Genomic DNA, 26,560 nt, shown 5'->3' with positions numbered 1-26,560 from the left:
AGATAATGATTACTTTCGATGTCACGTCACTGTTTACTTGTATTCCCATTAAGTTTGGTTTGCAGTGTGTTAGAATGTACAAGGTCACCTCAAAGTATTGATGACATTTGTGAAGGAGTTTTCCTTATCTAATATCATTATGGTATTCCAAGATGTCATGTACAGGCAGGTCCATGGAACAGCCATGGGTTCCCCCATTAGTGGCATAGTGGCCATAGCTATGGAAGAGTTAGAAGTCAGGATTTTTGGGGATTTGGAATTTCCCATGTCTCCAAGGAAAAAGATAATGAAATTGTTCGGGTAACAGCAGACCTCAAGAAGTGTGGCTATCCCCAGAGGGTGTTAGACAGGGCCATTAGAGGAGTAGAGTCCACTCGTAATGAGCAGTTCGCCCCTGTGAGCACCGCATACATTCCCTACTATTTGGGCCTTTCAGACCACATTGCACGTATAGTTTGGGGGTGTCAGATATGCTGTGTGCAACTCCCAGGCCAGAGGTTGCACACAGTGATATCTCGAGTTAAAGACCCCATATCCAAAGAAGCCAGCAATGGGGTGGTGTAAGAAATTAAATGCCCAGATTGTGGGGTGTGTTATGTGGGTGAGACGGGGTGGCGACTGAAGGACCGGCTGAGTGAGCATGTAAACGCAATAAAGTCTGCAAATTATGGGAAGTCTGCTGTAGCAGAACATTTCTGGGAGAAACAACATCAAATTTCCCCGGAGGATGCTGTCATCACAGATCATGCACAGGGGTTCTGGGACTGTAAATGGCTTGAGAGCTTATGTATTGGGGCAGCTAGCAATACCATTAACAGGTATAGGGGTGTACATTTACACCCCTTCCTGGAAACATTCTTGGACGTGATGAACGGTTTCAGGCCCCTCGACGTGGGCACCTGTACGTGGTGAGGGGACCTCCCAGTGACGCTGCTGGACTTCCAGACTAGCATCAGTGGGATCCAACGCCCACAGCCCAGGTTCCAGGTTTACATCAATGGAATCCGGCGTGTTTGCCGTGCGCTGCGACCCGTGGAAATTCGGAATGGGGGATCCTGGTGGTTGAGAGGTCCAGCTTCAATACACCACTTTGGCCCCTGCTTCAACAAGACGGGTGGTCCTGGAAGGCCCGGCTAGGATCAATCGGCTAGTAGGCTCGCCTGCGAGGGTCAACCGTGTTAATGCCACGCCCCTACCCTCACGGTCCGAGGGACAGGATTCAGGCTGGCGGCGGTGCGGGTATAGTGTCTGGGTAGCCCTGGCGTCCCACTCCCGAGCACATTTATTGCATGCCGGGTAGTGGGCGTCCCTTTGGGCTCCGTGGTGGGTGGGGAGCCCGGGCACTGAACAATTTAAAAAACTCGATGAATCCTGATAAACTTATTTCTTCAGGGGCCCCAACCCGGTCCCTATCTGAAACAGTTGATAAAGAAGCAGATAGCAATATTGCTAATAAGAGGCACCGAACCGAACTACCATCAGGGCCAGTCCCAAGGTTCTTAATTATGCACTCCATGAATGAAAAACTGATTGAAAAAATGTCACCCTTTTTTATCCAAAAAGGGTTGGATGGGTTAGCAGGTTCACCCAAGTCAGTTAAGAGGCTCCGTTCTGGGGACCTCTTGATTGAAACAAAAAATGACAGGCAGTCTGAACATCTACTCCGAGTAACATCAATCGGAGGAATCCCTATAACAGTGATACCACACAGAACACTCAATTCATCAAGGGGTGTCATTTCGGAGTGGGACCTTCTCGACGTAACCGAGGAGGAAATCTGCTCCGAATTAAAACCACAGGGAGTGACTGCCGTCAAGAGAATTACTGCACGAAGGGATGGAAAAATTGTTAAAACCAGGAGCGTTATCCTGACTTTTAACTCTCCTAAACCTCCTGACGAGAATAAAGCTGGATACATTAACTGTTCAGTGCGTCCATACGTTCCGAACCCGTTACGGTGTTTTAAATGCCAGAAGTATGGGCATTCTCAAATGGCCTGCCGTGGAGTCCTTGCATGCGCTCGATGCGGTGCAAAGGAACACGAAACAACAGCATGTTCAGCCGCAAAATCCACCTGTATTAACTGTGAAGGCGAACACCCGGCCTACTCACGAGCATACCAGAGGTGGAAAGAAGAAAAAGAAATTCAACGGCTGAAGGCAGAGCTAAATATATCATACCAGGAGGCAAGGAAATCGGTCAAATCCCTGAATATCAACAGACCTACCTACGCCCAGAAGGTAGCAGGGAGATGTTCCGTCGGAACTCAGACGGGCATGACCATTCCTCCAAAGGAGTCTTTCACTCCCATCGCGCGGTATCTCTTAAGTTCTCAAAAACCTGCACAAAAGGACCAATCAGCTGCCACTCCTATATCGGTACCTCCTAATGCTCCACAAGTAACTAAGGTAATTATGAAAGAAAAGAATAAGAAAGGGGAAGTCCCCCCCTAGTACCCAAGAAAAGATGGATGTCGAGCAGAAGGAGGTACCCGAAGATTGTCTTGGAACTCTTTGCGGAGGAAGAAATGGACACGGGACAGCGTCTATTCTTCCCCAAAAAAGATAAATCCAAGACTGATAAAATTAAGCCCTCAGCACCTCGGAAGCCGCCTGATGGACCCACCAAGCCAAAATAATGGCTAAATTCCTACAATGGAATTGTCGTGGATTCCGGCGAAATATTGATGACATCAAGGCCCTCCTGCAAAAGCACGAGCCAGTTTGCTTTTGCTTACAGGAGACATATCTAAAGGCAAATGATGAACCCACCACGCACAACATCACATTTTTTCGAAAGGATAGAATTGCGGATGGCCCTGTACATGGTGGAGTGGCTATCCTTGTGGGTAACCAGACCCCAGTGCAGCCTTTGCTAATTACAACCAGCATAGAGGCTGTTGCAATTCGCCTTTCAGTGGGATTTCTATTAACTGTGTGCTCCATTTATTTGCCACCTGGGACTGACATCTCCCAGGAAGACCTTGATGATATTCTTACGCAACTGCCTCCCCCTTTCTTACTTCTCGGGGATTTTAACGGACATAACACCCTGTGGGGTAGTGCTAACATCAACGGAAGGGGACGCATCATAGAGCGTATGCTCAATGACAATGACCTTTCCCTTCTAAATACTGGAACAAACACCTTCTTCCACATGCCTACCCGTACTTTTTCTGCCATTGATCTCTCTATCTGCTCCCCTTCGCTTCTCTACTCCCTTCTCTCACTTGGGAAGTGGAGGAGAATCCATACGGAAGCGATCACTTCCCCGTGATAACCTTGTTACACAGTGGGAGACCATGTCTTCCTTTTAGGTTACCATGGTGGAAGATTGATCAGGCTGACTGGACTGCCTTCCAACATCAGGCAAATTTTGATCTTAGCAGTCAGTCAAGAGTCTATCAATGATGCAGTTAAGTACATCACAGAAAATATTGTCCAAGCAGCTGCGAATGCTGTTCCAAAAACATCTGCCCGGTTTCCACCATTTCCTAAACCTTGGTGGAATTCACAATGCACAGCAGCAAAAAAGGCTCAAAACAAAGCGTGGGGGATATTCCGCCGATATCCCACCACGACCAACCTTATAACCTTTAAACGTGCACGAGCCAAAGCACGATATATCCGCCGTCAGAGTCAAAAGGAATCGTGGATCTGTTTTACATCATCTATTAACCAGTCTACCAACTCTAAGGTAGTCTGGGATAAAATCCGGAAAATGAAGGGAAAATATACATCCCACCCTTCTTCAATCCTAGATTATAATGGATGCGCTATTGCAGATCCAACTGCAATAGCTAATTCTCTTGGGGAAACATTCTCTAACATCTCTGCAACATCTTCGTATTCCCCAGAGTTCCTGGTCCTGAAACATAAACTAGAAAAACAAGCACTTAATTTTAAGACCAAGGGCCTGTATCCCTACAACGGGGCATTCACTATAGAGGAACTGAAAAGAGCCCTCACTCTTTCCAAAGCAAGTGCTGTTGGACCAGATGGCATCCATTATGAAATGATTAAACATCTTTCACCAAAATCTATGGATTGTCTGCTCCTTCTGTATAACAGAATCTTTACTGAAGGGCAGTTTCCTGACTCCTGGCGAAAGGCAATCGTTCTTGCCTTTCCTAAGCCAGGAAAGGATCCAAAAGTCACCACCAATTATCGTCCTATTGCTCTGACTAGCTGTCTGTGCAAAATCCTGGAGAGAATGGTCAATTCTCGTTTAATATGGTATTTAGAATCAAATGACCTTCTCTCCAGCATCCAGTGCGGCTTCCGAAGGAACCGGTCCACTTTGGACCGTCTTATTAGATTGGAAGCATCCATCCGGGACGCTTTCCTAAAACGCGAACACTTGGTGTCGGTGTTCTTTGATATGGAGAAAGCGTATGACACAACTTGGAGATTTGGCATTTTAAAAGATTTACATAGCGTAAGCCTAAGGGGCATCTGCCCTTTTTTATTCAAAACTTTTTAACCAATCGATCGTTCCAAGTTCGTGTGGGATCCTCACTCTCTCGCTCCTTTAGCCAAGAGGAGGGAGTACCACAAGGATCAGTATTAAGTGTCACGCTTTTTGCCATCAAAATAAATTCCATCACAGAACAACTTCCTCCAACCATAAACAGTGCCCTCTATGTTGATGACTTTAGCATTTTTTGCCAGTCGTGCAACATGAGGGTTATTGAAAGACAACTGCAGAAAGCCATTGATAGTCTGAATTCCTGGGCACTTGCTAATGGCTTCAAGTTCTCGCCAGAGAAGACCGTTTGCGTACACTTTTTTCGCAAGCGTAATCTTCATCCTGAACCTGAATTAAGGCTTGGACAAAATGCTATTCCAGTAGCAGCGAACACAAAATTCTTGGGACTCATATTCGATAAAAAATTAACCTTTTTGCATCATGTTCGTCAACTCCGCACAAAGTGCACACGTGGGCTTAATATTCTCCGCTCGCTCTCCTCTACATCTTGGGGAGCAGACTGATGTACCCTTCTTCGGCTTTACCGTGCACTTGTGCGATCCAAACTAGATTATGGGTCCCAGGTATATTCCTCAGCCAGAGACAGTGTCCTGTGGTGGCTGGACCCCGTCCATCATCAGGCCCTACGTATTGCTACTGGAGCATATCGCACATCTCCTGTCCAGAGCTTATACGTCGAAGCAAACGAACCACCGTTATCGCTTCAACGTAAGCAGTTGTCTTTAAAGTACGCTTTAAAACTGAAATCCCTGCCAGACCATCCTACGTGGCCATTCGTTTTTGAGCCACGATGGGAAAATTTATACAATACCCGTAAGACTGCCAATCATCCTTTTGGTATTCGTCTCCAAGAGCTACTCAAAGAACTTAATATCAAGGTAGACAAGGTTGCCCAAACACCAAAGCAACCCTTTCCACCCTGGCATGCTCATGTCCCAGCATGTGACTTGTCCCTTAGAAATTGGGGAAAGTCGTACACTCCACTGTCGGTCTACCTGCAGCTTTTTTCAGCACACCGAGCTGAACATTCTGACTTCGCGCCAGTTTACACAGATGGCTCGAAGTCGGAATCATATGTGGGATCTGCTGCTGTCTTTACAGACAGCACTACATCGGAGCAGATTCCCTCTGAATGCAGTATATTTACTGCAGAGCTGCATGCTATAGAGTTAGCCTTGGATCACATTAGTGAATGCCAATACCAATGGTTCATTTTATATTCCGATTCTCTCAGCGTGTTACAGGCTTTGATATCTGTGAGGTATAATCCTCATCCAGTTCTGTCTAGTATTCAGCAGAAGATTCACTTCCTCCGTGAACGTGAGTACGATATCCGCTTCTGCTGGATTCCCAGCCACATTGGGATTAGGGGAAATGATTTGGCTGACGCCGCAGCCAAATCAGCAATTCCCAATAATAATCGCTGCCTGTCAGTCCCCTATACAGACTACAGGCAAATAATACACCAAAACATACACTCCCAATGGCAGGACTCGTGGAATGGACAGACTGGCAATAAACTATATTGTATAAAGCCTGTAATTGAACCGTGGCAGTCTAGTCTGTGCAGGAATCGTAAGGAGGAAGTTGTTCTTGCCCGGACCCGCATAGGACATAGTCATTTGACTCATTCTTTTTTGCTGAGGGCTGATGACCCTCCTATGTGTGTGTCCTGTGGCACAATTTTAACGATTAGACACCTTTTAATTGACTGTCCAGATTTTAGCAATATCCGTTTTACCGCTTTTAACCATCTGACTGAGCCGTATACACTCAGTCAGATTTTATCCGACAATGACAACGTGTCTGCTGTTTTTAGCTATTTTAAATCAATAAAAGTTTTTAATTGTATTTAAAATTTATGTTATTGTTACCTCTTTATTGATTTATTTTTAATATATATGTTATCATATATCTGGACATGGTGGCCTTACTAATTAGGCCACCGAGAATTTAAAAAAAAAAAAAAAAAAATTATTTAAATATTACCTAGTCTTGGCGCATTATAGCCGTAGTTGCTAATGGGCCAAAAAACCCAAACAAACAAACAAACGGTTTCAGCTAGCGCACTCCTGAACCATTTCCAGTTCCTGTTCGCAAATGGAAAATTCCAACCATGGAACCATGTGACGTGAATCTGCTATTTAAGGATGTGCCGCACAGTAGACATATGCTGCTGAGGATGGAGACTGCTGCCTCCAAAAGCTACAGCAAATTTTATCGCTTTTAATTTCTATGTTTTTAGTATATTTTATCAGTGTTATTTATCTATTTTATATTTATTTTATTGTAAATAAAGGATTTTTAGTTACAGTATTGAAATTTTATTTACCTTCAGGCTGGTGTGAAGTTTAATCATCAATATAATTTTACATTCTGCGCTCACTGAAAAGTATAAAATGTAATTTGGTTATTTTGTGTCCTAAAAGTAGTGCAAAATATAGTTATAAATTACCTCAGGAATCAGATTTGGATATGCTATATATATGGGAGAATCTGGAAATATGATTTTTAAATTCTTAACTTTCCTTAATTTTCTGATTAGTTTTTTTTGTTCAGGTCTGTGAAACAATGGAATTATACATGTTATTAATACATCACATGCTACATTGCTTACTGAATCACAAGCACCTTTGACAAGAGGATTCTAGTCAAAAGCATCACAATTATCAAGTTGACTTATAGACTGGTCCTGTTCCATATGGACTTATAGGCTGGTCCTGTTCCTTTGCCCCTGGCAGACATACCCTGGTCCTGTTCCATATGGAACAGGACCAGGGTATGTCTGCCAGGGGCAAAGGTTGATGACGTAGAGCGGATATCATCTTTTAAGGGCACAAAGGTGATATAGTTGTACACATTGGCACTAATGATATTAAGAGTAGGAGACCGGCAGAATTACTTAACAAGTACAGGTCACTGTTGAAAAAAAGCCGTGAATTAGGGTTGAATTTGAAAGTGTCTGCAATTCTACCCAGACACGTTAGGAGGGAGATGAGAGCCTTGTCGATCTATTTGGCCCTGGAAGGATTGTGCATGGCTCAAAAAGGGTAGAATTTTTTTCAGCCTGGTCTGTACTTGTTAACAGAAGGGACTGCTTCTACGGGGATGGGATACACTTAAATAGAAAGGGTGCAAGAATATTTGCTGATGATATCGAGGCAGTGTTAGGTGGGTCGGAAAACTGCTAGCTTGGGGGGGGATACAAGGATTAATAGATTAACAGTAGCCACTGGCAGAGGTGAAAGTGATTCTTGCACTGCTTCTATTGGAATGAGCAGAAGCCTGGAAAACAAGATGCAAGATATTTCAGAGACTGCTGGGTGTCATTGTGGTACAAGTAAACACATGGGTTGTGTTAGGGTAGCTAAGAAAAAGAACAGGTGCATGTATATTTGTGTGTGCACCAATGCTAGGAGTTTGGTAAATAAATTTGAGGAATTTGAGGTATTGCTCAAAGCGTCAGAGGTGGATATTGTTGGGATATCAGAGACGTGGTGTCACACAGATATAAGGAATGCAGAATTGGAATTTGGGGAGTACGTCTACAGAAAGGATAGACAGGATAGGAAGGGAGGAGGGGTTATGCTATTAGTTAAGAAACACATAAAATCGAAGGAAGTGAAGCCAGTCGACATCGCTGGACAGTGCAGTGTCGAGTCAGTTTGGTGTAGGAGTGTGCTATAGGCTTAATGACTCTGATGAGTATAATAAAACACTGTACAGGGAAATAGAATGGGCCAGTAAATCAGATCGTCTTATAATGGGAGATTTTAATTTCCCGGATATTGACTGGAATTTGTGGGTTGGTCACTCAACACACTAGCAAGGCTTTTGTGTATTTATTGGATGATTGTTTTCTACATCAGCATGTTCGGGATGCAATTAGAGGGAGTAATACTCTTGATTTGATTATCAGTAGTGATTCTTCATGCATTAAGAATCTGCGATTAAGGAATCACTGGGTGGCAATGATCACAGTGTGTGCTGAAGTGGGATTTACTCAAAGAGGTAACAACCATCAGGGGTAAAGGGAAGGGTTATTGCTTTGGTAAAGGCTACTATGATGGTCTGAGACAGTATTTATATTCTATACAGTGGGACCAACTGATGATGTTACCAACAGCAAATTCAAAATGGGAAGCATTCAAAGAACATATCTTGCCTAAATGGATGTCAGGTGAACTAATGAGACATATGGCAGAGAAGAAAAATGCTTGGTATACATATAAATTAACACGTGACACAAAAGCCTATGATAGATATAAGTTGATCTGTAACCAAGTTACAAAGGAGGTTAGGCAGGCGATGGCAGATTACGAGAAATCTTTGGCAAGGGATGCAAAGAAAAGCAGCAAAGAGTTCTCTTCTTATGTAAACTCTAGAAGGAAGGGGATGAATCAGATTTGTCCACTTGATATCAATGGTTCAGCTGTTGATGATCCTGCTCAGGAAGCTAACAAACTAAATGAATATTTTGCATTGACATTCACACATGTGGAGTTATTCAGAGAGGGGAATGCCAGAGGTGTATTCAACTCTGGCAGTAAGCTAGATAATCTTGTAATAACTGAGAGTAAAGTGGAGGAGAAATTGTTGAAGATAAACACAAGAAAGGCACCTGTGGTGGATAGGATCTATCCAGTTATATTAAAGGAGGCAGCAAAGGAAGTAAGCAAACCCTTAGCCATAATTATGAGAGCTTCCTTGGACTCTAGGGAGGTACCCATAGACTGGACATGTGCAAATGTGACCCCAATTCACAAAGGCTGACACAAGGAATTATAGACCTGTGAGTTTATCTTCTGTTCCAGGAAAATTAATGGAGGCACTGGTTAAAGAAGCACTGCAGGATCATCTAGACAAGACTTCAGTTATGGCTCGGACACAGCATGGTTTTGTTAAGGGGAAGTCTTGCCTGACCAATTTGATTGGATACTATGATGCAGTCACAAAAGAACTGGATGCAGGGAAAAACTTTGATATTATATACTTGGATCATAGAAAGGCTTTTGATACTGTTGCACATTGAAGACTGCTGCACAAATTGGAGCAGTGTGTCATTGGAGGCAAATTGCTGCTATGGATAAAGGAGTGGTTGAGGGGGAGAAGACAGAGAGTGGTAGTCAATGGACACTGCTCATCGTGGACTAATGTTATTAGTGCAGTCCCTCGGGGTTCAGTGTTGTGTCCATTATTGATTTCTGTGTTTATAAATAATATTGATGATGGTATATCAAGCTTAATGTCCAAGTTTGCAGACGATACGAAGGTTGGCAGGGTTGTTAAGGACACTACTGATGCTATGCTGCTGCAACAGGATCTGAAAAGGTTGAACAAATGGGCTGAGAGGTGGCAAATGAAGTTTAACATTGACAAATGTAAAGTACTACATATGGGAAACAGCAACCCCAGAGCAATGTATCAACTCTGTGGTACTACACTGACAGTGGTAGAGAATTAATAGGACCTGAGGGTTATTGTTCAGGCAGATATGAAGTTCTCTGAGCAGTGCAGACGGGTGCAAGAGTAGCTCCTGGTGTCTTATCAATGATATACAGGAATTTTCCTAGCAGGGATATGGAGGTGATTATTCCCTTGTATAAGGAAATGGTCAGGCCACACCTTGAGTACTGTATACAGGTCTGGAGGCCTCATTTGAAGAAGGATGTAGAGCTGCTGGAACAAGTACAGAGAAGGACAACAAGGTTAGTGAGTGGAACAAAGGGTTGCTCTTACGAAGAAAGGCTTAAGTTTTGCAAAATACAGTGTCTGGAAACTAGGCACCGGCGAGGTGATCTGATAGAGGTATATAAAGCCTTGAATGGTTTGAGCATGCTTAGTGCTGATGGGATTCTGGCTCTTGCTCAGAATCACCTGAGAGGGCATAAATTCAAATTGAGGAAAGACAGATGTAGGATAGATGTGCGGAAATTTGCCTTTAGCCAGCGGGTGGTTGGTTGGTGGAACAGACTTCCATCCCTTGTTGTGGAAGTTGATTTTCGAACGAACGGAGGGGTGAAATGGAAGTGGTTTTTTTTTTTTTTTTTTTCTGGCTGATGCTGCATAAACTTGCTTTCTTGCATCATATGCCTCTACTAATGCTAATACTATACACTGAGTGATCACTGAATTATGAGAACTCCTATGAAAACTGAATGTGACCTGTTGACCATCGCGCTCTGAGGTACAAGAGTGCGGAGTTAGTCGGCCTACGTAGCATAGATAAAGTGTCAGTAGTTCCATAGATAGTAAAATTCCAAGCGTGATGGGTAAAAGGAAGGATTTATCGAACTTTGAAAAAGGACAGACTGTGAAATTGAGACACTATCTCAACGAGATAGTGTCTCAATTTCTCAGACGGCTGAACTGGTGCAGTGTTCAAGAGCTGCTGTAGTAAAGCGTACCAGGACTGGCATCAAAATGGTTAAACAATTACCCGACTGCAAAACTGGAAAGGTCAGCGAAAGGTTGATATTAGAGGTGCGTGCCACGTCTGGCGACTCATACAGGTGAGTCACTGTTGAAGAGTTAACTACCCAATACAACATGGGCCAACCCAGAACAATATGTGGCATGACCATTCGTTGCACGTATGGGCTATACCAGCAGACAACCCCCTACGGCATCCTCTCCTAACCAAGGTTCATCAGCGTAAAAGACTCACCTGGTGCAAAGAGCATGAAAGTTGATGTTAGAAGACTGGAAGAAGGTGTGCTGGTCCGATGAGTCACATTATTTACCCCACACTGTGGATGGTCGTGTACAGATTTGGCATCAACAACATGAGGTTCTTGATCCATCATGCATGTTATCAAAAGTGCAGGCCGGTGGAGGCAGTTGTATGGTGTGGGGCATGTTTTACTGTCAGGAACTTGAACCCCTGGTGCATGTGGAACAATGTATCAGTTACTCCACTATCGTCAACTACTTGCTGACACTATGTTACACTCTTTTCCCGAATGGTGACGATGTCTTCCAAGATGACAGTATGCCGAGTCATCAGGCACTTGTTGTGCAGGAATGGTTTTAGGAACACAGTTCTGACTTCCAGCATATCGATTGGCCTCCGATCTCCACCGATATCAATCCTATAGAGCACTTGTGGGACAGTATGGAAAGGCATATCAGGCATCTGGCTGATATGCCTTTCCATATCAGCCTTAATACACCAATCACCTCCATACCTGCGTTGCTGACCACATTACACACAGCTTGGTTGGCCATACCTCCTGAACGCTTCTGACATCTTGTTGAATCAATGCCATGTCGGATAGCTGCTGTAGTGAGGGCAAAAGGAGGACCTACGAAGTATTAGGTAGGTGGTCATAATTCAGTGATCACTCAGTGTATATCAGAATGTGTTCTTAATTTTTCTTAATCAATTTCTTAACTGTTAATAGTATTCACCATATAATGCAATGAAGCCACAGGCTTTTGCCACACTGGCAAAAAAAAAAAAAAAAAACACCGCGTAGATAAGAAAATAGAAATTATATGCTTCCCTCCTCACACAGGTAACTATCCAGTTGAACTCTGAATTTATTCAAACTGTCAACCTCAACTACCTAATCTGAACTAAGATCCGAAGTCTCCCATCCTAGTTGGGAGTATCTGTATATTACCCAGTGGGATTCCTTTTATGAGGGTAAATCACATGAAATAGGTCATCATGAGAGTAGGTCCTCTGATACTTAAAGAACTTCTTCATACTTGGAATGTTGATCTAAGTGACATTTCTGAGGACACCACTCTTCCTGTGCCACCTTGGTTACGTTTTCATGCCTCTCATGATGACTACTTTCTCTGATGGAGAAGGATGTTTTAGTTTCTTCCAATATCAGACAGTTGTACTCACAGCCCATTCCAATCTCAACTGCAATGCCTGTGCAATATACACTGATGGATCAAAAACTGACAATGCAGTAGGTGCGACAGCAGTTTTCTCTTCATTTACACTTACAGCCTCATTACCACATGCAGTATTTTCACTCTGCTGAGCTGTATGCCATAAAACTGGCAATTGGCCAGATTTCTGGACATTCCATTTCATCAACCCTAATCTATACTGATCCTCTCAGTGCAGTCTTTGCCATAAGGGAGAATTTCTCTTCCTGTCATCCTACACTGAAACTATTCACTATCAGTTACTCTCCTGCAGAGAGTCCACTCAATCAGTAACATTTTGTTAGATACCGGGAAATGAGACTGCTAATCTTGCCACTAAACAATCTCTTACCATATTTTCACAGCACCTTCAAGTTTCTTATACAGATTACAAGCCTGTAATTTGCAAGGCCTGTTATGGAAACTGTTAACAAATCTGGAAAAGTAATACCAACAACAAACTTTACCAGATAAAACAAGACCCAGAGTTGCAGCTCTCTGGATTCGGATGAAACAGACCAGAAGTGGTACTGGCGAGATTGAAAATTGAGCATCTCATATTACACACCTGTTTTTATTATTGGGAGAATATCCACCCTGGTGCACATCTGTCGCACCCAACTTACAGTTTGCCACTTGCACCTTTCAGTCATTCAGCAAATGAACGAAGCCTAGATTTCATCCTAGTTTCTTGGAAATCATGCAAACATAAAAGAACTCTGTAACATACTTAAATTGTACTATATAATAACTGAATTATATACACATGTATATAATTCAATTGTTAAAAGATATATGAAATAAACCAGTGGTTTTCAACCGGGGTGCCACAACAACATTCTTGGGGTGCTGTGTAATTGGGTTTAAGTTACTTAAAGTTATTATTATTATTTATTTATTTAATTTTTTTTTAAATTTATATATTTATTTCATTATAAAAAGGTGTACAGTAGTATAAAAAGGTGTTGGTATCCATAGTACCTTTTTTTTTTTTTTTTTTTTTTTTTAATTTTGTGGTGATCTATAATTGATCTTTATTTAGTTCCTCTATATAAAGAATAAAATTATTTTATAGGTATATATTAAAAGGTCGAAAACCACTGTGTTAGGTATTTATTTTGGCCTAGGGGTGCCGTGAAAAAATTACTGGGACACTAAGGGCGCCGTGAACCGAGAAAGTTTTGGAACCTCTGAAATAAACTATGAACTGGACAATTTGGCCTTAGTAGCCCTTGTGTTACTAAACTTAATACCAACAACAATGACAACAATTGCCTTATACAGCAGGATTGTGACCTCCCTACTTCTACAGGATAGTGTTCGATAAATCATTGATAGAACACTATGGGCTTTCCTGGCTACCTGTTTACACTGTTCAGAAAACTTCATATCTTATCTGCCCATATTGTAACTCCCAGATCCCTTTCCTCCTCCACTGTTTTTAATTCAACTCGACCAAGTGTATAATTTATTTGTGGGTTGCTATTCCTCAAGTACGGTACCGTCAAACCCAAGCATGGTAAAAGGTAAAGTGCAGCCATTATCAACCCACTGCAGGATGGAAGTCTCCTCAACAATTCATGCTGAAGGAAATGGTACTAAGTACTATAGTAAGCATGGAAGGTGGCTTGTTACCAGTTTTGTTGCAGAGATATCTGAGATATCAGAAGATGCCTGAAACCTTCATCACTGCCTGTCTCCAAAGGATGTTGAAATCCAAGGTAATTATGCAGGCACCACTTCGTGTTGCTTGGTCACATGTGCAAAGCCTATTCTGAAGACATTATCTTGTACCTAAAGCTTCTATTTATATATATATATATTTTTTATTCAACAGTAATTTAATTTGATATTAATATATTTTATTTCATTATTTTATTTATATCAATTTTAGGTATTTTAAATTTTAATTGTACTGTATTTATATTTATAATTTTTTTTTAAACAATGACTTAGTATCATTAAAGGTTTTCAAATAAAGTTGGTTGGCATTAGAAAAAAAATAATATGCAGAAAGAAAACTGTTCTTATTCTCTGATCAGGTACAACTGAAAGTACAATGTGCAAGAGGGAAATAGTCTTATTCACATGAATTTCTGTCATATGCAACAGCCGACTAGTTTGTCACTCTTGTGTAGGACTGGATATTCTGCAGCTCTCCAGTGACTCACTCTGCCCACTTTTTAATAAAATAAAATATTTTCCTCTTACACTAAAGAGCATGAACTACAATTTTTTTATAAGGTGAATTGTAGAAAAAATTGTAGCATGAACTACAATTTTTTTCTTTAGACACCAGTAAAGGAGACAAAAGAATACAGTGCTTGATAATCCACAAGTGGGTCACTCTATCCTGCTTGCAGGACTAGACACTTGGAGATCCACTGTCCAGAGATGAGTCAGTAGCAGAGAGAGAGAGAGAGAGAGAGAGAGAGAGGGAGGGAGGGAGGGAGGGAGTGCACATGCCAAAGTGTGAAGTTTCACACCGGTTAGTCACCACCACCCACAGAAGACAGTTATTGCAATAGACCCAAACAGTCCCAACAACCAAATAAATTGTCTGTGTTTTAGATTTCTAAGTTGAAATCTGTCTTTGTGCCTGGAGTTTTCATTTAGGATAAGTTCATAACTCTTTCATGGTAGACCAAACTGTGCTGCAGGAGATATTAAGCTATGCCACCAGAGAGAATACTAAGCTGTGCCACCAGTTGTACCACACAAGATGATTGTAATGGTAAATCTGTGTGTTATAACAAGGTCTCTCTCTGCTGGCATAGCGTGGTATCTCTTGCTGCTTATCTTGAACCAAAAATCCATGCCCAAAGACAGATTTCAACAGAGAAATCCAAAATGTAGCCAGTTTATTTTGTTATTGAGACTGTTTGGGTCAGTTGTAATAATTGTCCTCTCATTTCAATAAACTAATTCCTTCATATGATAAAATTCCTCTACTAATCCTATTAAACCCTTTTTAAATTATGATAATTCTAAAGTAGTTTGTACTTAACTCATGAAACACCTGTGGAATAGGAGATACAAAAGAAAAAAGTAACTTAAACCAATTTAATTTGTGTTTAGCCACAGACAAAGAAACAAAATCTTTCAAAATATCAGACTCTGTAGTTGGATCAAAGGTTTTAGTAACTGAGAAAGTTTATTAAAATATTAATTTGTAAATTATAGAAATAAATACAATATAACAATATTATTTTTTATCATTGGTAAATTTTAGCATATTTTATTCTTTAACCCATAACACCAAACAAAGTGTTTTTGTGATCATGCAGGTAATATATTGCTATCTCATATTTTTCATTAGAGACCAGGTAAAAAGTAAGGAAGAAGAACTGAAGCTGAACCAGCTTAAGATAGCTGATGTTTGTGGATCAGAAAATTATGACTCCAAAATGAATAATCTAAGCAAACTTCTTCATGAACTGCAGAAGTAAGATTGGTGAAAACTAAATACATAAATAATAAATAAAACTCCATTTCTCATGTAAATATTAATGAAATATTTGTTTCATTAGAGTTCTTGGCATTGGTTTTTAGTATATGTTGTTTGAATGTTATCCTGTAAAATGTTGTTTTCTCTTTGAATCAGAAGGATGAGAGCAAGTTAACCTGGCAGCGGTTACCCCCACACACACCACTCCATCATAACAAAAATAATCAAATGGTACATGACTGGTGTCCAATATTCTTTTTATTTCAGGATAAAAGGATGTTTTTTGTTTGTTTTTTTTTATTCTGTCTGGGATATATACCAGTGATCGACCTTTTGCTAATGGATTGCAATAATACTTAGTTCAAAAGACTTCTTGGGCACACTGTGCAAAAGCTTTATAATAACTTTTTTTCTGTTATCAGTAAGTGTTTGTTGTCACAGGACAGAGAGTCAATTTTAGAGAGGGGTACTAAATCTGACCTGACTGTCATAATTTGCAACAGTAAAGCAGAGGGGGCCATTCCTCAGCTGAACTGCATAAACAGTTGGGGTCTTCCAAGGCAAAATAGTTTATCCCTGAATGAGTTGTGCCCTGTCATGAAAAAGGTTGTGAATAGACCAAGGTCATACAACAGCAGGGGTTCAGGGTAGACCAGGGTGACCTGGTCTACCCTGAATAGGAATTTCATGGTCATCTCCCCTTTTGTAGATTGTTATCAATTAATTTTCCACTGTTGAAGTAGCAGTATGTTGATTCTTTTTCTTTTTTGCTTGATGTTGTTAGCAAGATTTAGGGTAATGCCCAGGAATTTGGTGGGAATGGTTCTTCCCAAGATGTAGTGTAGCTCATGGCACATTATCTCGAGCTCAAGTGGGTGGGAGTGCCAGCTAGCACTTGCAAAGCTGGAGTGCTGACTGTGTGACAAGCTCTGTTAATATGATAATTCTCTGTACTGATTCTAGTTTTCTTTTGTTTCTGACTATGGCTGCTCTGGAGAACCAGACAGTAGCTTCATAGAAGATAAATGGCAAGAATATTTCTTAGAAAATTAGAATTAGAATTTTTTTTTTTTTTTATTTTAAAATTTTTTTTTTAGCATTTCGGAAGAAAACTTTTTTAAAAAGAAAAACTCTAGTCGTAATCTACAAAGCAATATTCCTGCTATTTATCTCCTGTGGAGCTGCTGTCTGATTCTCCAAGGCAACCATAGTCAGAAACTATGTATCCCATCCCTTCTTCTACAGGAATGGGATACACTTAAATAGAAAGGGTGCAAGAATGTTTGTTGATGCTATCGAGGCAGCATTAGGTTGGTCGGAAAACTGCATACTTGGGGGAGGGGGGTTCACAGACCAAAAGGTTAAAAGTAACATCAGGCAGAGGTAAAGGTGATTCTTGCACTGCTTCTATTAGAATGAGCAGCAGTCTGTTGCAAGGGGTGCTGGGGGTTTCAGAGACCGATGGCAGTAATCATGAAACAAATAAATACACGTGAAATGTTAGGGTAACTAAGAATAAGAATAGGTGCATGTATACTTGCATGTACACAAATGCAAGAAGTATAGCAAATAAATTTTATGAATTTGAAGTGTTGGTCAAAACATCAAAGGCAGATATTGTTGGGATATCAGAGATGTGGTGTTACATAGCTATTAGAAATGCAGAATTGGAATTTGGGGAGTACAATGTGTACAGAAAGGATAGCAAGGGAGGAGGTGTTATACTGTTAATTAAGAAAAACGTAAAATCAAAGGAAGTGCATCCAGTTGACATAGATGGACAGTGCAATGTTGAGTCATTTTGGTATGACATAAGCACTGGGAAAGCAAAAAAAAGAGTAGGAGTGTGTTTAATCATGGAAACTACTACACTTTTCATAACCTATTAAGAAATACAGTAAACCCCCGCTATTCGCGGTTTCGGTTATTCGCGATCGCTGACAATATAAAATAAAACTTTAAAAAATGTGAATTTTAAAGTGCCGTGAATAATTTCCGCCATAAAAAAAACATGGGCGTGGCTAAAATTATCTTTCCCTGTCAAAACAGCGTTCAATGGTTGGGGGAGAGGGGTGACAAAATCGTGAGCGTGGATGTTTTTCGCTAATCCTTGTTCAGTATGTGTTATGCGCTTGTCATGGAAGGTTTGGTCATTTGATTTTAATTTATATGCTTATAAATTGAATAAATTTATCAATTTATAAATTGATATGCTTACATAAGTGATAAATCTACCGTTTTGCAGTGTAAAACAGACTTTTTCGAGTGTGTTAACGGAAGAAAGTGCCTTTATTGTGGACAAGTTCTTTTTTCCCCGTACAAAAATATGCTACGAATAACAAGGGAAATGTGAAAATATCAAAGAAGGTGATGATTAGCGAATAAAATTGAATTAGATAAAATTTCTAATGGTGAAAGTGTCTTCTCGGTGGCAAAACATAAAATCAATGAGTCAACGGTCATCATCATCATCATCATCAGCCATTTTCAATCCACTGCAGGATGAAGGCCTCTCCAGCAACTTTCCAGTTCCTTCTGTTTTCAGCACTGGCCATCCATTTACTACTCAAAAACTCATGAATTTCATCTATCCATCTCCGCCTTTGTCTTCCAGGTTTTCTTCTAGCTCCTCTTGGGTACCATTCTGTTATTTTCTTAGTCCATCTGTCATCATGTCTTCGAGCTATGTGTCCTGCCCAAGACCATTTTAGTTCTTTAGTTTTGATAAGAATGTCCTTTACTTGAGTTTGCTGCCTAATCCATGTGTTTCTCTTCTTATCTAACAGTCTGATTCCCAATATAATTCGTTCCATTCTTTGCTGTGTAGTTCTTAGCTTCTCTTCCATTCTTTTGGTGAGTGCCCAAGTTTCACTTCCATAAGTCATAGTGGGGAGTATACATTGATTCATTATTTTACGTTTCAGACAAACTGGGATATTGCTCTTCAGTATGTGACTATATTTCTTGAATGCTATCCATCCAAAATTTATTCTTCTCTTGACTTCCAGCCATTTATCATTATTACAGCTAATAACTTGTCCCAGATAAGTATATGACTCCACCTTTTCAATTACTGCTCCTTCAATCATTATTTCCCTTTCCGTGGCATACTTGTTCATCATTACTTTTGTTTTAGCCATATTCATCTTGAGTCCAAAATCCTTACTAACTGTGCATAACTGATTAAGATTTTCCTCCAATTCTTTGGGATCGTGGCTTATGACCACAATGTCATCTGCAAATCGTAAATGGTTTAGGTACTCTCCGTTCACGTTGACTCCTTTCTGCGACCAGTCTAATCTTCTGAAAGCTTCCTCAAGGGCAGCAGTAAACAGCTTCGGAGATATTGTGTCTCCTTGTCGAACTCCTTTCTCAATTTTAAATTCGCTACTGTCTTTGTCTAGTCTAATAAAGGATGTAGCACTCTCATATATTTTCTTCAAAATCATAATATATGGAGTATCTATGCCTTGTCTTTCCAGTGCCCGAAACATTGCCTTATGCTGTATGGAGTCAAATGCCTTTTCATAATCCACAAATGCCAGGCATAATGGTGTTTTATATTCATTTGCTTTCTCCATTAGCTGTGATATTACGTGAAGGTGATCCGTAGTTGAGAATCTTGTCCTAAAGCCAGCTTGCTCTTTCGGTTGATTCTCATCAAGTATTCTTTCTAATCTGTTAGTAATGACCCTTGTGAACAACTTGTAGATGTGGGATAACAAGCTAATTGGTCTATAATTTCCAATTTCTGATTTATCTCCTTTCTTATGCAGCAAAACTATGATTGCATTATTCCACTGCTTAGGCATCACACCTTTTCTAATGCACTTTGTGAAGAGCCTTGCCAGTTTTTGTGTTATGTCTCTTCCTCCCAATTTTAACAACTCTACAGTAACTTCATCTTCCCCCGGGCTTTCCGATTCTTCATTTTCTTCAATGCATGTTCTACCTCATCAGGAAGAATATCGGGTATGTCGTATGTGTTGCTACTTTGCAATCCATGTTCCTCACTGCTGGTATCATTCCCTCGCTCCTTGTATAATTCTCTATAGTAGTCTTCTGCTAATTGAATTATGCCTTCTCTGCTGTTTATAAGTACACCATCGCTATTCTTCAGTTTCAGTATCATTTGTCTTTCTGTTTTACTGCTCATGGCTGCTGATTTAAATCCTTTGTTTTCCCTTAATGCTTGGTCTACTTTTCTTGTGTTAAATCTTCTTATGTCCTCTCTGAGTCTCTTTCTAATGGCTTTGCATAACTCAGTATACTCAATTTTCTCCCTGTCAGTATTTTTCTTGCTCTTCATTTGTCGTCTTTGGTTCATCATGACAAGTGTTTCTTGACTAATTTTTTCTTCTTTGGATTTCTGTTTCCCTATAGGTTTCTTGGGCTTTATCACTTTCAGAAAGTTGTAATATTCCTCGTCGATATCTTGGTCCTGAGCAGTCTGCAGAAGCTCAAACTTGTTCTTAAGTTCCAGTACATACTGCTTTTTCTCCTCCTCTGTTATTTCAAAGACCTTTGTATTATTTACTCGAGTCAGTTTTTTCCTTTCCTTTCCTACATCTATATCAAGTGTACATCTTACCATTCTGTGATCGCTTCCAACATTTACCTTATTCAGGACGGTAACATCATTCACAATATATCTTCTGTTAGTGAGGATGAAGTCGATTTCATTAGTTGTTAATCCATTTGGACTCTTCCATGTCCACTTTCTGTTCACCCTTTTCTTGAAAAAAGTGTTCGTTACTGACAGTCCTTGAGATTCTGCAAATTCCACAAGTCTTTCACCAATTCCAAAATTTCCTATAGTTCCTCTTTCTGCGCTGTTTTGTCTTTTTCCAACCTTAGCATTGAAGTCTCCCATAATAATAGTGTAGTGGGTTTTCTGCTCATCTAGAAGACTCTCAATTTCAGTGTACATTTCTTCAACCTCTTCATCATCATGGCTCGATGTTGGTGCATAAATCATTATAATCTTTAGCTTGTACCTCTTAGAAATCTTGAGTATTAGTCTTGACACCCTTGGTGATGTAATTTTGAATTCCAAAATGTTGTTTTTAAAATCTTTATGGATCAGAAACCCAACTCCACCTTCACTCCTTTCACTGTTTCCATTGGTGTACAGCAGATTTCCACTTGATAAACTTATAAGTGATTCATTTCTTCTTCTTGTTTCAGCCAAACCGATGATATTCCAATTCACATTTTCTAATTCCTTTTCCAGCTCTAATATCCTCTCTTCACCGATGAGTGATCGTACGTTATAACAGGCCAAGTTCAATTTCCGTGCATGGCAGCCTGGTCGTACCCAGAGATTCTTAGCACCCTCTGCTTCCACTCTGATCCTCTCGCTGCCGTAAGAGGGAGAGTGAAAGCTGCTGGGGACTGAGGGCCATTTGTATTGTTGTGCTCTCATTGCTGGAGTCAACGGTACGATCAATCAAAAAGTCGGAAGAAAAAATCCGCCGCAGCGTCCGTGAAAACGTGCTAATTGCTTCAAAAATTTGCTGTAATTTGTGATGTTAAATTAGAAAAAATGGAAAAAGCTTTAAATCTGTGGATAGAAGACCGAACTCAAAATAAAATTCCGTTAAGTTCACTGATCATTCGTGAAAAGGCAAAACTCCTTTATCAACACTAGCGAAACTGGTGATAGCACTGGCGGGATAAGTTTTTTTGCTAGCAAAGGCGCTGGTTTGAAATTTCTAATAAATATTACATTTAATATTAAATTGTTTCTTATTTTCATTTCGATGCCATATGCTTGCATTTAACTATGTACATATAATACACACATAGACAAAAATTTAGACTAGTTTTTCTTATATATTTCATACTTTGGAACGGAACCCCTTTATTACTATGGGAGCCATAACTCAGTATTCGCGTTTTCAGTATTCGCGACATTTCTCAGGAACGTAACCCCCGCGAATAGCGGGGGTTTACTGTATTGTTCAAGGTTTAGGCCTAAATGTTTGTCAAATGAACTAATGAGGCCTGTGGCAGAGAAGAAAAATGCATGGGATATATATAAATTATCAAGTGACACAGAAGCGTATGGCAGATATAAGGTAGTCTGTAATCAAGCCACAAGGGAGGAGATTAGACAAGCGAAGGCAGTTTATGAGAAATCTTTGGCCAAGGATGCTAAGAAAATCAGCAAGGATTTCTTTATTTATATAAACTCTAAAAGGAAGGGAATTAATTAGATTGGTCCACTTGATATTGATGGTTCGACTGTTGATGATCCTGCTCAGATAACAAACAAACTGAATGAGTAATTTGCATCCACATTCACACATGAGGAGTTAAGGAAGGAAAATGCCAGAAGTTTATCAAATCGTAACAGGGTGCTTAATGATTTTCTAATAACTGAGAGCAAAGTGGAGGAGAAATTGTTGAAGTTAAACATAAGAAAGGCACCTGGGGTGGATGGGATCTATCCAGTTATATTAAAGGCAGTGGCAAAGGACGTAAGCAAACTGTTAGCCAGCCATAATTATGAGAGCATCCTTGTGCACATCTCCAGTCTCCACGGACTGGAGATGTGCAAATGTATCTACAGTTCACAAAGTGGGATCGAAGGGTGACACGAATAATTACAGACCAGTTAGTTTAACTTCTGTTCCGGGTAAAATAATGGAGTCAATGGTTAAAGATGCATTGCAGGATCATCTAGACAAGACTGCAGCAATAATTCAGACAGTGCATGAGTTTGTTAAGGGAAAGTCTTGTCTGACAAATTTGATTGGATGCTATGATGTGGTTAAAAAGGAACTGGATGTAAAAAATAATTTTCATATAATATACTTGGATTTCAGGAAAGCTTTTGTCACTGTTAAGCATGGAAGAGTACTGTACAAATTGGAGCAAAATGGTATTAAGGGTAATTGCTACAATGGATAAAAGCGTGGTTGGGTGGGAGAAGACAGAGGGTGGGCATTGTTGAGGCCACGTTATGTCAAGGATCTGGGTATAATCTTACCATGTGTACGCCATATCCAAAAATTTCATACAGCATGACCCACCCACTTTTTCTTACCATTGAATACACCATGAATTGTCAAAATAATAGAGTAAGCTTATATGCGAAAAGATCTAAAACTCACAAACACTTCCTATTTCATTTCACAAATATACATGGTCTTGATTCTAATCTCGATGTCCATTTCGACTTGCAGTCTGCCAAACCCCATGTACCTTTTCTCACAGAATCTCAGTTTATAATGAAAGAGGCCTACGTGCTCTGGATTCATACTACGAAAATTTTTATTTTTATTTCTCAGAGCAAACTAAACTAAAATTACAATTAATTAGCTTTCAGCTGAGTGGACAGCCTTCTTCAGATAGAAAAATACTTTGAATGGCAGTTGGAATAGAGATGTGCACTGCCAGGATGGTGCGTGAGGCGTGTGGCTAATTGGTTGAGGTTGATGTTTGTGGCTGTGACGTATGGTGGTGACGTGGCCAGCGTTTGTCTATGGACAGAATTACTGCTTCTGTGATGGGGTTAACTTGACAACCACTGTTCCTGTTCAAAGAGGTATCCGAGCATTTTATGTTTAACGATTCCAACCAGGTGCGCCTTAGGTAATGGTGGGACCTGTCCACGACATCACGGTGTGGGTCAATGTCATAGTGGGTTGCCCAGACATGCTCGGCAATAGCTGAGTGTTCCACATCTGCCAAACGGATCGCCCTTTTATCCTCTGAGAGACGTTTCTCGAGTCGACATCCAGTCTCTCCAAAGTAGCAGCTAGTGCAGTCACAGCAAGAGATGCGATAGACCAAACCGCTCTGTAGAAGGGTGGGGACGAGTGTTTTTACTTTGGAAATGAGAGAATGCAGTTTCTTGCCTGGGAGTTGGATGCACTTTATCCCATGTGATTTTAGGATTCTACCGATCTGTTGTGATAGGTTGGGGTAGTATGGGATAAATGCCCTCGTGGATGACTCGTCACCGTTGTTGTTGGTCGTCACGTTGTCACGTGCCTGTAGATCACACCTGTCAAGGATGTCGATGGGATAGCCACACCTCGTAAGGTCTACTTTGACCCTGGTGATCTCTTTGCGTCTTTCATCTGCTGAGCTGGAGTGTGCCCAGGCGCAAGTTAGCAAGGTTCGGGCAGTGGAGAGGAGGTGGCCCCGCGCGTGTGCTGACCGGAAGTTGGGAAATTGGCCAGCACACATAGTTTACGATAAACTGTCGTCTTCAAGCATGTGTCTTCGTGCCGGACGAGGGTATCTAGGTATGGAATAGTGTTGTTCGACTCCAGCTCAATCATGAATTTTATGAAGGGCGATAGTGAGTTGAGGTGGGTTAGTGCTGGAGGGGTTAGAGGGACATGCATTTACACACGCACCAGATCACATCGCCTTTTGGTGTCGCTATGTAGACCATGTGATCGTAGTTATCCCTAGAGACTCAGGTCAGCGACTCCTAACCCACCTCAACTCACTATCGCCCTTCATAAAATTCATGATTGAGCTGGAGTCGAACAACACTATTCCATACCTAGATACCCTCGTCCGGCGCGAAGACACATGCTTGAAGACGACATTTTATCGTAAACCTATGTGTGCTGGCCAATTTACCAACTTCCGGTCAGCACACACGTGGGGCCACCTCCTCTCCACTGCCCGAACCTTGCCAACTCGCGCCTGGACACACTCCAGCTCCGCAGATGAAAGACGCAAAGAGATCACCAGGGTCAAAGTAGACCTTACAAGGTATGGCTATCCCATCGACATCCTTGACAGGTGTGATCTACAGGCACGCGACAACGTGACGACCAACAGCAACGCCAACAGTGACGAGTCATCCACGAGGGCATTTATCCCATACTACCCCAACCTGTCACAACAGATCGGTAGAATCCTAAAATCACATGGGATAAAGTGCATCCAACTCCCAGGCAAGAAACTGCGTTCTCTCATTTCCAACGTAAAAACACCCATCCCCACCCTTTTACAGAGCGGTTTGGTCTATCGCATCTCTTGGAATGGCACCTGGTTGGAATCATTAAACATAAAATGCTCGGATACCTCTTTGAACAGGAACAGTGGTTGTCAAGTTAACCCTATCACAGAAGCAGTAATTCTGTCCATAGACAAACGCTGGCCACGTCACCACCATACATCACAGCCACAAACATCAACCTCAAACAATTAGCCATGCGCCTCACGCACCATCCTGGCAGTGCACATCTCTATTCCAACTGCCATTCAAAATATTTTTCTATCTGAAGAAGGCTGTCCACTCAGCCAAAAGCTAATTAATTGTAATTTTAGTAGAATCTCAGTTATCAACTACTGCTCATTTCAGATGCCCAAGTTATGCGCTGTATGATTCCTTTTGCCTCAAAGGTGGTACTTGTGCATATGTCCATTCCAATATTCCCTGTCAGAGATGTGGTAATTTGGAATCTCCTCTTTTCGATCTTCTCTGGGTTAAAATGTCTCTACCTCATTGTGTCAAATTCATCTGTTGTCTCTACCATTCCATTCTCCGAACTCCATTAATCGCTTGGAGCTCTTTGATTCCGCTCTTTGCAACTTGACTTTCTCTAGTCCAACTTTCCTAACAGTGAGGTATTTTCTTTGGCGATTCCTTGGCTTCCTTTTCCCAGTCACATCGACCCAGCTGGTCAAGATGCTGAGTCTTTTGCAATTACTAATGACCTTGCACAGATGTTCATTTACCTACAAGAATACCGGACAATCCTAACCATACAGCCAACAGGCTTGATCTTTTTCTCACAAACAGCCCTTCTAAGTACACAGTCGAAGTGAGAGGTCCTTTAGGCACCTCAGATCACAACTTGGTGATTGTCTGTTCTCCAATGCAGCCTGTATCTCATGGCTATTCCCAACCTCGTATTGTTTGGCATTACAAGAATGCAAAATGGGATGACCTGCGAGATTTCTTTTCTTCTTTTCCTTGGTCGGATTACTGTTTCAAAACTTTTGATATCAACATTTGCTCAGATTGTGTCAGTGAAATTATTCTTGCAGGAATGGACTCCTTTATCCCACACTCCACTTTAAAATCTCGTCCTTTATCTAAACCTTGGTTTTCCAATAAATGTGCTAAGGCTGTTCAAGTGAAGAATGTTGCATATCGTAATTGGCTTGTTTCAAATTCTTCATTTTCTGCCTACATCAAAGCTTGCAACAATTGTAAAGCAGTTATTAATCAGTCCAAACTAGAGTTTGAACAGGCTAAGAGTAGAAAACTTGCTTCTTGCCCGAATGGTACCGAGAATTCTAGTACCATTAGGGCAATCTCTTGCCAAAGCTATTGGCCGCAACTTTTACCCATCTCTGCTCCCACCTCTGTCCAAACCAGATGGTTCTGTTGTCACTTCAGCCAAGGTAAAGCTGACCTGCTAGCATCCCACTTTTTTCCAACTCGTGTATTAATGATCTTGGTAAAACATCTCCTACCATTCCCAACACGCTCCATTCAATGCCTCGTGTGGTCTTCTGTCAAAAGGATGTCAGAAAAAAGATTTTGACGAATCTTGATGCTAAGAAAGCTCCAGGTTCCGATGGTATTTCTCCACTTGTTCTCAAAACCTGTGCCTGAACTTACTCCTGTTCTTTGCCGCCTTTTTTCACTTTTTTATTCCAAAGGTGTTTTTCCTTCTGCTTGGAAATTTGCTCATATCCACCAGCCAGTTCCTAAAAAGGGTGGCAAATCCCTCCCATCCAACTATCGTCTCATTG

At 41.0% G+C, this 26,560-nt stretch overlaps 1 protein-coding gene across 1 annotated transcript in view; it reads left to right on the top strand.

Annotated features, from left to right (window-relative positions):
* LOC150088099 (DNA repair protein RAD50.L-like) overlaps positions 1-26,560 on the top strand; it is a 553,006-nt gene that overhangs the window by 136,491 nt on the left and 389,955 nt on the right. The window contains exon 6 of the mRNA XM_090370570.1: positions 15,695-15,820. Coding sequence (XP_090226696.1) covers positions 15,695-15,820 — 126 coding nt within the window. The remainder of the gene's footprint in view (positions 1-15,694; positions 15,821-26,560) is intronic.

Source organism: Mastigoproctus giganteus, chromosome 3, assembly GCF_048544385.1.
Source record: "Mastigoproctus giganteus isolate SK-2022 chromosome 3, ASM4854438v1, whole genome shotgun sequence".
NCBI lineage: Eukaryota > Metazoa > Arthropoda > Arachnida > Uropygi > Thelyphonidae > Mastigoproctus > Mastigoproctus giganteus.
Note: the sequence above shows the minus strand (reverse complement) of the source record. Positions and strands in the feature narration are given on the sequence as shown.